General features: G+C 38.1%; 1 protein-coding gene across 1 annotated transcript; it reads left to right on the top strand.

Annotated features, from left to right (window-relative positions):
- Positions 1-67: 67 nt before the first annotated feature.
- Positions 68-14,782, top strand: LOC101850588 (methionyl-tRNA formyltransferase, mitochondrial). Its single transcript, XM_005105242.3, has 11 exons — positions 68-314; positions 3,308-3,418; positions 4,099-4,165; positions 4,802-4,944; positions 5,870-5,992; positions 6,895-6,997; positions 8,547-8,622; positions 8,917-9,008; positions 10,105-10,177; positions 11,884-11,963; positions 14,475-14,782. Exons 2-11 carry the CDS (start codon positions 3,309-3,311, stop codon positions 14,646-14,648), a joined length of 1,041 nt encoding a protein of 346 aa, XP_005105299.2. The 5' UTR covers positions 68-314; position 3,308; the 3' UTR covers positions 14,649-14,782.
- Positions 14,783-15,710: the final 928 nt, after the last annotated feature.

The raw sequence follows: 15,710 nt of genomic DNA, 5'->3' as shown, positions 1-15,710 counted from the left end.
TTTCGCTATTCTCATAATTCACCACTTTCTCATTTTTAAAGAATTTAGGGTACAAAGTAAATGATAATGAGGAAATAAAATCTCGATAAATGAGCTATTGTTGAATCCAAAACAACAGTAACACTCGCCTGTGCGTGTGAGACTGACATAGGCAAAGTCTCGCGTCAAATAATATTTGGCTAAATAACGTTTAAATAAAAGAAGTATTCCCCATTAGATCTCTACCTACAACCATTAGAAAGGGAAGCCGTAAAAAGAGTCAGCAATCCCTTGGCCTTGCTTATCTCTGCGCAATCTAGAAATTAGACAACAAGGTGTGTGTTAAACGTTGACTCACATTCACATCATATTTGTCACGATGAATCTTGATTTTGATCTGACAGATCTACTGAATAATCTTTTTTTTCTTTTTTCCTCGCAAGCCTCAAGCGAGTTAAGGAAAGAGTGGATGTTTATTTGTCTGTTTTTTCTGCTGTTGTTGTTTTCTTGTTTGTATGATGAGCTGAAGATCTCGACTCTAGACTCTAGATGTTTCCCTGGCCTGGGTTTTTGCTGACCTTCCTTCTGTTTTTGAGATGAAGATTTTCATGTTCAGTTTTTACATTCCTCTTTTAGTTTTGTTGTGTGTTTTTGTAATTCCTCTTCATCTGTATTTAATATACTCTGGTCATCAGCAATTTATAGAAGCTCATTCAGTTCAATGATGTCATTTTTTCTGCTTTCGTGATCTTATCCATGTAGGAATGTAGGCCTAAGTGATGAAATGAAGAGAAGCTGAGAGAGAACACACCCTTGTCTCACCCCACACCTGATGGGGAACCAGTCTAATAGCCCTTCTCTGTTGATCTTACGGCACCCAGACTGTTTTTGTAAAGTGCCATTCCTATGTTCTCCAGCAATTGTCCTCTTACACCGTGACCATATTCCTCTATAACTCAAAGACTTCCCAAAGTTGACATCTATCTACCCGCTCAAACGCCTTCCACGAAGATGATATTGAGGTCTTTGTCATGTGCAATGGCAATTTCACACAACTGTCTTTAATGCAAAAATAGCGTCAGTACAGCCCCTGCTGAGTGGGTGGTTGGCGGGTGCTCTGGTGTGGTTTGCTTACTTCTTTCCAATCAAACATCTGTCGTCTTTATATCCCTTTTTTCTTTTTTTGTGTTTGTTACTCGCTTATAACACCTCTAATCTTCAGTACTAATATGACCTTGCCTTAAATTGTGTTGCCAGTGCCGTAAAACAATTAACTAAAACTAAACAGCCCCTGCCTTTTCTGAAGCCAAATTGGGATTCACTGAGTTGAGTCTCTACAATTGGTCTCATTCTCATTTCCAGTATCTTGGCAAACATTTTGCCCTCATGGCTGAGAAGGGATATTCCTCTGTAGGTTCCACAGTCTCTTTTGTTACCTTTCTTTTTCCAAGTAAGTACAATGACAGCTCGTTACCAGTCACCGGGTGTTGTTTTTGTCACCCAGGCCAGGTTAAATATCCTCCATAGCCAGAGTTCAGTTCACCGATATGGTCGCATAGCTTGCTTGTTCTCTTCTGCTGAATACAATGATATGTAACGGCAAGAGGGAAGAAATCATTCAGAGATGGAAAGCTATAAATTTTAGGCAAAGGAGAGTAATTGATTGATCTAGATTTTGAGGTGCCCAATTGAATGATGAAAATGGCGTGCTTTATCAAATGAGGAAGAAGCCATTGTGACTGGTCATTAAACTTTAGAACCACTCTTTGCTCGCCATAAGTTATCTCACATCAACAAAACTTGCTCAGTCTGAAAAGACCTTTTCATGCTTAATAATAATACAAGGGATCATGTCAATTCTTTTCACAGTTAAGAGAGATCATAAAATAAGATAAGATACGCCTTTATTGTCTAGATCCTGGCACATTGGTTTGATGTTTAACCATATGCACACACACACACACACACACACACACACACACACACACACACACACACACACACACACACACGCACACACACACACTCACACACAAACATGCATTCACACGCAGGCTTACATAAATTTATATAATATAAATGAGCAGCAATAAAAAATAATAATCTTAAGCTAGAGATACATACTCAATGTTATTCTGATGCATGCTCTTAGATCTTATGAATACTTATAACAAGATTGTTCAGATGGAAGAATGATGATGGATAATCACATTATTATCAATTGCGAGCCTGTCCATGAGTCACAGTTGATTCTTCCCCCTGAATTTGGCTGAGAATAAAGATCCGGTTAGCTAAAGGCCCCACCTTTTCCTTGCTCCACTCCCAAGCACTAGGGTTCTAGTCGCGGAGACTAGGGTAATTTCTAATACCTCGGTTCATCTCCCACATCTTATGTTTTGCTTCAAGTAAAACTACCCAGATTTTATCAGTTGGTATTTCTGTTAGGACTTCAAATACTTCACATAACAATTTGACTTTGCCTGACTTCTTTAGACTATGATGATCATCAAAAATAGTTATTTCTGAGTAGGATATTAATTTTGGGGTACAGTGATTTCAAGATTTATATAACATGAATTTGCAAATGGTTTCTTTTGTCAGCCTTTTATAACAAAGAATGTTTGTTAATGCTTCAATTTGCAACAGCCCAGAGCTGAAGATGGTAGACCTCAAGACTACCAATTGGCCTTTAAACCTTTTTTTTTTCAAGTGAACATTTTTGTTCAAAAAAGAGGTATTTACCAGGCTGGTAACTTATCATTTATTAGCTTTTCATTTGATAATAATAATAATGATAATAATAATGAACACTTTATTGATCCTGAGGAGGAGCTCAAGCAAGGAGCACGAACACCGTAGCTCCTGCGAGAACCTTGTTTATTCATTAGATCCTTCATTGTGGGTTTGCAAAATACTGAGGAAGTATTCTAAAAATAGCTGTTCCCACACCCTAGGTAGATTGAAAGAGAGGGGGATCCAAAGAGGAGAAGGGAAACACAGCCATCTGTGCGGACCCGTCCGACGGATCTCCAACCAGATTATGATGGGGACTATAAGCAGACAGACTCTGGGATGGATCCTTAAGAGGGGGGGAGAGCAGAGATAGACATGTTCTGACTGTAGTGACTCCAACACTGTGGACAAGGTGTGACTTTATTATCAAAATTTGACATACAACAGCAAACATACACACATAAATACATATGGACATAAATATACGTGAAAAGAATAGCAAATATACAATATTACACCAATGCAGACAACTTTGAAAGTTTATTGTGTTTGATCAGTAAAATAGTATTGTGACTAATATTTTTTTAAATTTCAGAATGAAACTCATGGGCTTGCAGAAGGCCCGGTCCAAACCACCTTGGAGGGTTTTTTTCTTTGGCACTGATGATTTTTCCCTGAAAACATTGCAATCTCTCAATGAAAATATGTAAGTAGAGAATCCTTTTTGGATATTGTAAGAATAAAATGTAAGGTTGTTTAGAGGTGCATCGTAAGATGAGATCACTTGTTTGTTCATTTTGACAGACAGTGTCTCTCCTTCATTTTATTTCTACAGTTGTTACATTTGTAGAATGCAGTTACATGCTTACAACTGGAAAGTCGTTGCATGATTTCAACAAAGAGTCAAGTTGTGTGATTCTTTCTCACTGTACTCCCTTACTGAATTCTAGGTACTTTTAATTAACTGAAATGGTGGGAAAATATGTTTAATGGATTGGAATATTACGTTTTAGATTTTACGCCTTTGGCCCATACTTTATCATTATAAGCACCTGCCTGTAAATTTGATTTCATTAGCAGAATTTTAGCAATATTAAAAGACTTTATATATATATATATATATATATATATATATATATATATATGCTATGATGATATTGCTTTTGACATTGTCACAAAGAACTCATTTTCTTTACTGTTTATATCTTTCATCTTCAATTTTTAAAGTTTATCACAGAAGACTCCCATTTAGGCCTGTACCAAAATTTACACCTCCCCTCGACGTCTAAAGATACGAGAGGAAGAGAAAAGTAAAACTAAGGTTGAAATGTTGGCTTTGCCAATGGTTTATTTTTCTAACTTTTATTTTTTTATTCCATTTTACAGGATGATGCCATCCAGTGGACGTCTGGTTGACACTCTGGATATTGCCCATCCAAGACTGAAAAAACCGGTACACTACACATAGACAGTAAAACCCAGATACTACTAACTTCATGAGACTAGATAATTTCCTTGTGTTAAGTAGCTTTCATGTTAAGCCGAGTGCCAAAGAAAAGAACGAGAAAGGGAAAGAGACTTCCTTCTTACTGATCAGATCAGATACAACACGGCCTTGTGAAACATATGTTTAGTCATTAATAACACATGCAATTTTGTTTTATTAGGTTTTGTGTTAGACAAAGTGTCTGTATTCATTCGTGAATGTTTCATTGTTCTCTGACTTGGAATGTACACCCCTGTTCTGAGTTTTTATAAGAGCGTGTAACGTTGTAAAGACAAACCTTAAATCTTAGTTCAGTCACTTCATATCAAGTTGTTGATTCACCCATCATTTGAATGGTATGTAATGTTGTAGAATAACGTAAGGAGTTTGCTCATTTTCTGACTTACAAAATTTACTTCTCTCATGAGCTCATTTTTTTTGTTACATCTGTTACTTAGCAGAGACTCATATTTTACATGAAACTTGTACTTGTGTTATCTTAGGTGAAGGATCCAGCTCAAACTTTCCTTGCTGTTTTTAACTAAACCACTCAACTTTGAAGTCAGGAAGTCATAACAAGTTCTGTCGTGTTCTAAATTGCAGAGCCCCGTAAATCGCTATGCAGAAATGTGTGGACTGACACAGTACCAGTGGCCTATAAGGGGTCTTGACAAACAGTATGATGTTGCTGTCCTGGCCTCATTTGGACACCTCATACCAAAGAAACTGGTTGATGCTTTTCCTTAGTAAGCCTTGCAGTTTTCTTATATATCTTAGAATGGGTACAATGTTGCTCAATAAATAATGATAAACGAGACTATGATGTGAAGAGCATAAGTCCTTGGAGAGTAACTTTTTAAACTTTTCTCTCTTCTGAGAGTTTTTTCATCAGTGACCTTCATTTTTGCAAGGGGCTTATCACTCATAATTACTCTCTTGCATGCTTCCTCTCACTAGTACAAAAGTGTACAGTATGCCTTTGAATGCTTGAATTTTGACGTTCAGCTTGGATTTTCCTCTTTTGATTTGGAGAAAGAGATATTACCATCTTGAGGACATGGAGCCAAACAAATGATTAATAAATACTAAGCACAACAATGAAATCCTTTATAATATTGAGTAGCTTATGAACACTTCAGATACCAGCCTCAGACTCAAAACTACTAACGGTGTCTGTGGCACAATGGTTAGCCTTTTCACTGTTGCATGCAAAAGACAGGAATTCTATGTCCACGGGAAGGAGTCTGTTTTAATAAGTCAAGTATCTCTGCCTGCATTTCATCCAGTTTGGGGATTTTTGGGTGCCATTCTGGGTTTTATAACACTTTTTTAATCATTTACAGTCATATTGACTCTATATGTTAGTCAAAACTGAGTTGAATAACTTAATGGTCAGCATGATGCAATGGCTGATACACTTACCTGAAAAATGTCATGAGCTGAGGTTTTCAAAGGATTGTGCATTTTCCTCTTCTTTTCTTGAAACTTTATAGACAGATCTTAACAAAAGAGACCCTCTCAAATGAAAGGACCTGTTGAAAGGAAGAGTTCAGTGTAAACAAAACACAAATTTGGTGGTAAACTTTTCAATTCAGAACTTTTTCCTATAACGTTCTTGCATTTCCTACACTAAATGCATGCTTTTTCAATCTTATGGCATTTACTATTCAGCGGGATCTTGAATGTCCATCCAAGCTTGCTGCCTCGGTGGAGAGGTGCTGCCCCTCTACACCACACGGTGCTGAATGGAGACAGTAACACAGGAGTCAGTATAATGTCCATCAAACCAAGGCAGTGAGTTCTGTTTTTCTTTATTTGTGAGGGAAGTCCAATGCAGATGATGATTTTTTTTTCGGAGGTGTTTTTTTTTTCCGGAGGTGTTTTTTTTTTCAGATGTTTGGTAGTGTGGCAGTATTCTTTTTCCTCCTAAATTGTACAATTACAAATAGGAAGGTCAGATGTGAAGCCATGTCCCCTTTCACAAAAGTTGCAATCATTCTGACTTCTTTATTTGGGGTCTCAAGGGTTCTCCAGTAGCTCCGTCCCTAACAACAAGAAGTCAAAGCATTGTATTTCTGTATGTCGTGTGTGTGTCGTAGTGTGTGTGTAAGCTAGTGCAGGCGGTACCGACGAAACCCAGTGCCGGTACTTTCCAGGCACTGGGTGTCGAGAACCGCCCGTACGGTACTGTACACCAGGAGGTGACATTTAAGACTGATGCGTCTCGCGTGTAGCGCCGCCCGCATCCCACCCCCCCCCCCCCCCCCCCCGCACACACACGCACACACCCACACACATACACACACAAGTCAGAATTGGAGGGGCGAGCTGTGACGCAGTAAGCTTCCTGGGAAGCCAAAAATGTTTCTGAGAGTTCTAAGATCTGCTTGGGTAATGATAATTGTAGAGCACACAAAGCATACCATAAAGTATGGATGTGCGCTGTATAACTGCAATTATTTTTATTATTATTATTATTATTATTGTTATTACCCTTATGATCTTTATTAACGTAACGATTTTTTATCTTTGATCTTTCTTTATATGTATCTGTCTATTGTGATGTTGTTCATGCTCTATTTTGTGGAATTTTATGATAAATGCTTTGATGAAAGAAAGTGACAATATTTTATTAAAATGAATGTTTCTTTTTCTTTGGCATTTTTATAGTGGAACAAATGGTATTATTTCTCCAGTTTCGATATTGGCCCATTGTTACAGCAAAGACAAATTGCCCTCCCTTCAAGACCTACGTTTAGCACTCTGAGAGATACTCTTGCTTTTGAGGGAGGAAAGATGGTAAGTTCTTGCCCCTTTCTTGGAATTTTATTCAGAATACATGAGCAATGACATTTGAGTTGGGGGTTTTTTACAAGTCAAAATGGAGATGCTTGTCTAAAGTGCCAGACACATTTCAAGATTCTGTTACTGTTATGGGGTGACAGCAACATTGTCAATAGAGCCAGGTCAGGAAAATATGCTTTTTGCTTCTTAATTCATTCTGTGAACTTTTACGAATAAATAGCTATATATATATTAAAGTCTATTTTCAGTTACCTTCTCAAGCAAAAAGAATTGTATTACATGGTGTATAATTATCTCCACCCACCTCACCCCAAATCTCTTCCAAAACACACAAAAACCTGAAACCCAAAGTGGGTGGAGGGTGCTCTGGTGTGGTTTGCTCTCTCTTTCTTATCAAACATCTGTGGTCCTTATCTGTTCTCTCCTTTTTACTGGTGGTTACTCTCTTGTATCACATCTAATCTTCAGCATTTATACGACCTCATTGTGTTGCAAGTACTGTAAAACTCTTACTATAACAATAACAAAGAAAGCCATCCGGGCATTGCCTACCTTTACCATATCATATCCTAATGATGCAGTATTTTCAGTAAACTAACATCTATTGTCCTTATTCCCCCCTTCTTCTTTTTTATGTTTGTTGCTGTTGTTGTTGTTGTTAGCGATCCAGTAGCATCTGAGCATTAACTCTTCTGCATGATGCCATTCGGTAATAGTTGCATGTTTGTTCTAACTGTTGTCTTGAGGAGTAGAGGCAATTAGATGTGTGGGGTAGCTTGGGAAGAAAACAACCCCTTAAATCAGTTAGTTTTCTACAGAAAAACAGATGATGTTCCACTGTCTCTGAGGGGTAGTCACATAGTGGGCAGGCAGCAGACTGCTTTACTCCAATTCGGTTGAGATGTTGGTTGAGGGGTACATGTTGTGTTCTAAGTTGGAAGATTATGGATTGATCTCCCCTCCTCAACTCATTGATTGGATCTTTGACCAGTGGTTTATTCATGTGGCCATACATCCTCCTTCCTGTCTTACCTGTGGCCCAATCATTCATCCACTCTTCCTTGAGATTTGACTTGATCATTTGGCAGCAGGTGGTGTAATTCGTAGGAATTTCAGGCTGAGGGAGACTAGCTCCTTTCTTTGCCAGAGCATCAGCTCTTTCATTTCCTGGTATCCCAGTGTGGGCAGGAATCCATTGTAGGACTACTCTGACGTGGTGCCCACTTATCAAGTTATGTAGACTCCAAATCAAATGCAATATATCTTTGTTCACATCAGTCCCACTCTCAAGTGTCTCTAGTGTTGAAAGGCTGTCTGTATATATAACGATGTCTGTGGTAGCAAGTGGGTTAGTGTCAAACAAGTAGTTGATATGATTGTTGCTCTCTTGTAACACCCCAAATCTTCTTGTGCTCATATGACCTTATGCAGTTACAAGCGCCGTAGAACCTCTACTAAAACTTAACTAATGTATTTTCATTTTCAAAGATGAAGATGTGGTGATTTTTCTGCAATAAAAGAACTCTTTTTTTTTTCCCCTTAGATTATTGAGTTGCTGCGTGAGTTACCAGAGGCGGTGATAGGAGAGGCAAGTCAGGACAGTGAAGGCATCACATATGGTAAGACGATTGAGTGAGACCTGGACCTAAAAATATGTTGCTGATGATATCATGTGGAATATGGAGAGAATATTTTCAGCAGTTCAGTGCTTTGTTTTCCATGAGGGCAATCACGTTGTGGGTTATTAATTTTTCTTTGAAGTTTACAGTACCAAAGTCTTTTGGAAGGAACAAAAGTTGTTTTTGGGGGGAAATCTATGATCAACCTGGGAATGTCAGATTTTGACTGTATTTTACTCAAACTTTTGAAAATTATTCATTGTTTCCATAATATTTTTTATGTACTTTACCCAGCACACAAGATCACACAGCAAAGGAGTTTCATTGACTGGGAAAACCAGACTGTGGATGAACTTGACCGGCAATACCGTGCTCTCTTTGAAACAGTAAGATATATATATTTCTTCTCTCTTTGCAACATAAATATTTTTTAGCTCTGAAAAGAAATTCTAGTCAGGTGATTTCACCTCTGAAAGTATCAGAATGGGAACAAACATTAGTCTGACAAAAATATTTTTTCTCTTACTGAGAAGCATTCTGCAGACAAAGATTTCTGGAGACCCAAAACTGTCTCTTAAAGGAAAAACAAGTTTATACGAGGGGCAGTGATCACCTGTACGTGTGCTGAACCAGGTCGATTTACATATTTTATGTGCTGTTGGCGCTCACTCCTCCTATATATAGCCACTGTAAAGGTAACTGTCCCAAAGAGCACACTGCAGTGGGACACGCCCTTCTGGCTACTCATGTTGGTGGCAGAGTTCACTGCTGTTGGTGATCAGGTATCTTTTCAGAGAGTCAGGTACAGACCTTTATACTTTATAAATGAACTGTGTCACATTTTCATCAGTCTTCTGAGACACTTAATAACCAGCACAAGTGGAAATAACATGGAATAAGGATAATTGATCGCTTTTATGGACAGGCGGGCTAGCCCAGATTTAGGGGGTTTCCAGAAATCTGGATCTGCACCAAAAGTGGGCATTGCCCTACCTATAGGGGAAGTTTGGTTTCTTTGTTGTGTATATTTGTTTGGTTAAAGAGAAAACCGTTCCTTGTCTTTTAATGAGACTGAATAAGGATAAAAAAATGTTTAACTTCAATTTTCTCAAAACAGCATTTATCAGGATAGCCCACTAGTGCTTAAAAGCGACCAGTTATGACCTTAGTAATGTACTTCAGCACTGTTTGTTCCCTGGGAGAGAGAGATAGCTAATAGAATATGTTGTAATGATGTAAGAAAAATATATGTGGCGTACAAGAATTGTGTACGTAGATAAATTATGCATGCAAGATCATTTACAAAGTTTGTGTTTCTAGGGGCAAGCAAGTTTCCCCATTTTCGTCAGCCTAGTAAACTTGAACCTTTTAATACTTCCAATTAAGGATTTAAAACACTTAATGACTTAATGTATGAAAAGATGTTCCTTGTAAGTTTTGGAAAAAGTCTGACTGTTCCCTTTGTTGGACTTTGCCATGCAGACAGAACTGAGAACAGACTGGGAGGGCACCACTGTCAGGATGCTGGATATGGCTGCTCCCAGCTTGGACCCATGTAAGGTTCAATAAGATAAGATAAGATAAGATAAGATGAGCTTAATCTTTATTCTCCAGATGCTGGGCTGGCACATTGGTTTGGTAATCCACCACACACACACACAGACACACACACACACACATAATATTTTATTTGGAACCCTTCTACTTCTACTGTCTATTTGGCATGTTATTAATAACTTAGCTTTGAAGAAAAACAACCCACTTTACAGTGAAATAAAAATTAATATAACAAATACAGCACTTTAAAAAAATCAAGGGGGTGGCTACACCTCGAAAGTTCCGATTCGGCTCAACACTTTGGATTTTAAGTTGTAGGCATTTTTAGCTTCTTCTGCCTCTCTTACAACTATTTCATCGCATAAGAACACCCTAAAGCCTCATTCCTTCCCATACCGGGCATGTTTGTCTCCACCATTTCCTCATAAAGTTAATCTTTTATTTGTCTTTATCGCCCGTTTTCTCGAAACATGGTTTTTTTATTTAATACTTTTTTTAATAATTAAACTCCACCATTTTTCATCCAATCTTCTTGAAATTTTCACAGAATGAAGAAAATATTGTAATATTAAAAATTTGTGTGATGAGTTTTTGATATATGGAATAGTTTTTTGTTGGTGGTGTTTGGAGTGTTCACAGATTTTTTGCAAACGCGAATACTACCTCAGGAAAAAATTCATTAAAAATGTTCTAGTACTTTAGGAAACATTTATCTCTCAGATTTTTAGGTCTATTGTTTGCCAAGATGCATACAATTTATTTCCATGAAAAATAAATGCGGTATTAATTATGTAAGACATGTCAACAAAATTCGATATGGCCACCGTATCCATGGAAACGAAATTTTTCTCAAATTTGATTGCGGATTTTTAGACTCCTTACTATGCTTGTTACATGTGTGAAATTTGGTTACATTTGATCCACCAATAAGCGAGATAGCCTTCAGCTGTGCCCCCCCCCCCCCCCTCCCCTCTTAACATCTACTTCGTAAAATGGGCTTTGGCTGATATCCAATAGAACTTGTTCATTTCTTAATTGAAAGATTGGTTTTATGCAAATTTTCCTTTTATTTTGTTTGTCATTGATAGGGGAAAAGAGGCACTCCATTAATGGTCACCTTAGAAGAATGGCTGATGTATACAACAAGCATTCCTATAGCCTCATATGAAAGTAAAAAAGAATTTACAGCAGCTGCCCTGCGTGCATTTTATTTATAGAATCATATCCCAACTCTTTGGTGTGAGGTTTTTATAATTATTATTATTTTTTTTTTTTTTTGTTATTATTATTATTATTGTAATTATGATTATTATTATTATTATCATCATTATTATTGTTATATTATTATCATTATTATTATATTATTGTTATTATTATTATAACAATATAATAATGATAATAATAATTATAAGAAGAAAAATTGCAATACAGCCCACATCCAGCATGCTCTAAGCACTTTACAACTACTTTTTTCTAAATATATGTTTTATTTAACTTTTTAGTATGCGTTTTACTGCACTTGCAACATAATTAGGTCATATAAGTGCTGAAGATCAGAGGTGTTCCAGAGAGTAACAAACACAAAAACGAAGGAGGGGAGATAAAGACGATACCTGTAAACTGTAAACTTGTTTGATAGCTAACAAGGAGCAAAGCACACCAGAGCACCCGCCAACCACCCACTATATTTCTTTCTATGTCCAGGTGTAGACTTGGATTCCTCAAGTCCCCCTGGTCTTCCTGTGTATGATAAAAAGAACAACGTCCTGTGGGTTCGCTGCAAGGTTGGTACTACTACAGTGGAAACCATATATAACAGGCCCGGTAATAACAGGGATCCGGTTATAGCAGGGATTTTTAAAATCCCTGTTTTTTCCTACTCTTTGTCTCTTTTAAAAGTTATCGGCAATAACAGGGCCTCAACAGAGCCCAACCGGTTATAGCAGGGACAAATGCTCGTTAACAATGTGTAAAAAGTAAGAGAGAGAGAGAGAGTAACGCCAAGCCCACACAAGCCATGCCACTGCAAGCACACACAGCATGTGAAGCGAGAGAGGGCTGCGGTATGCTGTAGACCTCGATCTAGCCCGAAACCTGGCAACACGCACGCGTAATGTGTCACCAACGATGTCAAGCACAAGAGAAAATGCCTTTCAATTGACAAAAAAATCGATATAATCCAGGCTGTTGACTAAAAGCAAGCTCCACTGGCAGAGATTTGTCGCCAGTTCGACATTCCACAAGGGTTGATTCACACCATTATCAAGGATAGAGTGAAGATAGTGGCAACATACTCCAATAGAACGTTTGCTCTGAATCGAAAGAAGATGAGACTACCCGATGCAGATGCTGTGGACCAAGCTCTTCTGATGTGGTTTAAGGAGGCAAGGAGAAAGTTGGTGCCAAAACCCCTGTTCCTTGGTGCCTGTGGCAAAGGAAACTACCCATGAATAAGTACAGCTGGATTAGTCCGCAAATGCTTAGTTTCCTTGCATTTTTTATTTAACAGGGATCGGATATAACAGGACATTTTCTCTACTCCCACCATCCCTGTTATATCAGGTTTCCACTGTACTTATTGAGTATTGTGAAGTGAAATTACATTCTCTCACAAGAATGAAAATGTTTCGTCGTGTTTCTCTTTTGCAACTGAGTTAGGGTTTTTTTTTAGAAGCTTGTTTGTAGACAGCATGATAAAGAGACTAGTGTATCTGACTTCATGGCTGAGATTCCCTTATGTTTGGTCCAAATTTGTCATTTTTACTACAACTACTTTGAATTATATAATTCATATGTCTCAATTTTAGTTTGTCAGCAGCTGTCACTGATGTGAAAATAGGAACACCAATGAAAGAGTGGTTTTCTGTTAAAAGATAAAAATTCTTCTTGATGCTTGATAGATGATAAATAGATCTATATATGATATGTAGTATTATTCTGTTATGGGCACTGTTAATAAAACAATGACTTTGTTGTTTAGAGCCGTTTATGACAGAGACAACAGAACTTCCTCTTATTCTTATTATTAACCCTATCCGTTCGCCCTGGGGTCATTTTGTACCCCTGTGGTTGTATTCTTCATATTTTAGAATACTTGTAGTACGGAGATCTCTTTAAAACTTTCAGTATTTCTCACAAAATCATTTTGACAGACTGCTATGCAAAGCGTACGGATCGGATTAACAAGTAAATTTCCTCTTTGGAAGTGGTGGCGCAGATTCCCAAAGTCGTATGGATACGGTAGAAAAACTCGATGTACGGATAGGGTTAAGTGGTGGCGCAGATTCCCCACGTCGTATGGATACGGTAGAAAAACTCGATGTACGGATACGGTTAAGTGGTGGCGCAGATTCCCCACGTCGTATGGATGCGGTAGAAAAAATCGATGTACGGATAGGGTTAAGTGGTGGCGCAGATTCCCCACGTCGTATGGCTACGGTAGTAAAACTCGATGTACGGATAGGGTTAAGTGGTGGCTCAGATTCCCCACGTCGTATGGCTACGGTAGTAAAACTCGATGTACGGATAGGGTTAAGTGGTGGCACAGAGTTCCCCACGTCGTATGGATACGGTAGTAAAACCCGATGTACGGATAGGGTTAAGTGGTGGCACAGAGTTCCCCACGTCGTATGGATACGGTAGAAAAACTCGATGTACGGATAGGGTTAAGTGGTGGCACAGAGTTCCCCACGTCGTATGGATACGGTAGAAAAACTCTATGTACGGATAGGGTTAAGCAAGGTATTATTGCAGACACAGAAGGCCTGAAAGCAAAGCAAAGTAGATAGCTCCAAATTTACTTCTCAGACAACAAATAGTGCTTGCTAGATGATTTATGCGACAGTTTATGTTATGGTCTGCGTTGGTTGAACATCCCATTTTAAAGAAGTTTAAATATTTATTTATGAAACAGGAGAGCTCTGATTTACTGTTTTATCTTCAATAAAACTGAGCCAAGTACCTGGAGACCCATGGCAACTACTCCGATAAGCCAATGTTCGAAAATCCATTGTGAGCCTGAGCCAGGGTCGCTGGCACTGCCATTCAGCATGTAGTCATTAGGAAGCATGCACCTATCTTCACACATCTAAGCACGTAGTATAAGTTCTAGCAGTTCCAATGGTGGAATGATCTGAAAATAATCTCGTGAAGTGCAGTTTTTCATTTGTTGTTAGCATTTTTCTGTTGAAAGGAATAAGGTTTGCAAGTTTTTTTATCAATTTTTTTTGCAGACTTTATGATAATTATTCTTTCCATTTTTTTTTTTTTGTAATACTATTTGTTGTCTTTTTCAGGATGGATGGACTGGCTTTTTCAGCATTTTAATAAAGAAAAAAATGTCAGCCAAAGCATTCTACAATGGATATCTTTCCAAGAAGCATTTAAAAGGAGTGTGTTTTAAAAGCATTCCCAACCATTTATTTGATGAACATTACTGGCAGTGGATTAGAGATCCACGGCCGTCATGATATTCACTACGTTATTTGTAGGTAGCACTTATTGTAACTGATTTTATTGTTATGATATAATATAATATTTTTTCATTTGTAATGCTGAGGTGTATTCCAAAATAAAGCAGCTGATGTTTTTTGCAGATAGTTCACCCAGTGTTTTGTTTAATGAGTTTTACAAGCTGCGTAGAATGCATGCCAACTGTTGTGGGTGGTGCGGTTGTTTAACTCTTTATCTCCGCGGAGGGTGAACCCACTAGGCCAGGTCCCTTTTTTGGTACAGTCCGCGCCGGCTATAAGCACGGTCGTCGGGAGAAAGCTTAAGCGTGCTTAAAGCCGGCACGTACTGTACTCAATCTAAAAATGACAAAAACATCACTTAATGGGTCATTAAATCAAAACAAGTCAACCAATTTTGATAGTTCTTCATCTAACCAATGAACTCCTAATAAAAAAAAAGATCTGTTTTCCGCAGTTGCCGACAAGTAATTTGATATCCAAGTCGTCGTAAAGGAATGTGCCCGAGCCACTGTCAGCTGCTCACCGGCACAGTGGTTCCAACTGTGAGCCACTGGGAGCGGCTTGGCGGAGATAAAGAGTTAACTTGTACTTGCACTATGGCAAAGGGAAGACTGAATTTGAGTTGGGTCCTAGCTTTACTGGAATGATTCCTCTCAAATCGGTGTCTTGTTGAGGGGATGAAGTGCTCTTTCTTTGAAATGACATACACTATATCTTGTACGGTATAGTGATAAACTTCAACAACAGTAAATGGCATGCACTCCGTTCGATTTGTTTCTGTCAAAATGAATTGAGTGCCATCAATTGTGTTCATAATGGATGCCATACTGCAGGTCATGAAAATGATTTGATCAGCTATGAGTTGAGTTTGAGTAAAGAGAAACACATTGATAAGACTAGTGTATCACAGAACAGGAAAGAAGGGGAGAGGGATAGTTAACAATGAATCAAGACAAGCCACAAAGCTAAATGCATGAAAATCCTCACAAATCAATGTCACAAGAAATTCAAAAGAAACAAGACTTTATTTCAGCAATACATTTACATCTTAGGATACAA

Source organism: Aplysia californica, unplaced genomic scaffold (genome assembly GCF_000002075.1).
Source record: "Aplysia californica isolate F4 #8 unplaced genomic scaffold, AplCal3.0 scaffold00460, whole genome shotgun sequence".
In the NCBI taxonomy this organism is placed as follows: Eukaryota; Metazoa; Mollusca; class Gastropoda; order Aplysiida; family Aplysiidae; genus Aplysia; species Aplysia californica.
Note: the sequence above shows the minus strand (reverse complement) of the source record. Positions and strands in the feature narration are given on the sequence as shown.

What these genes read in the sequence shown, in the direction of transcription:
- LOC101850588 (XM_005105242.3), top strand. Translation starts at nt 3,309, where the DNA reads ATGAAACTCATGGGCTTGCAGAAGGCCCGGTCCAAACCACCTTGGAGG. An exon ending in CAGTGAAGGCATCACATATG is followed by an intron (nt 8,623 to 8,916) that starts GTAAGACGATTG and finishes TACTTTACCCAG; the next exon opens with CACACAAGATCACACAGCAA. An exon ending in ACCGTGCTCTCTTTGAAACA is followed by an intron (nt 9,009 to 10,104) that starts GTAAGATATATA and finishes TTTGCCATGCAG; the next exon opens with ACAGAACTGAGAACAGACTG.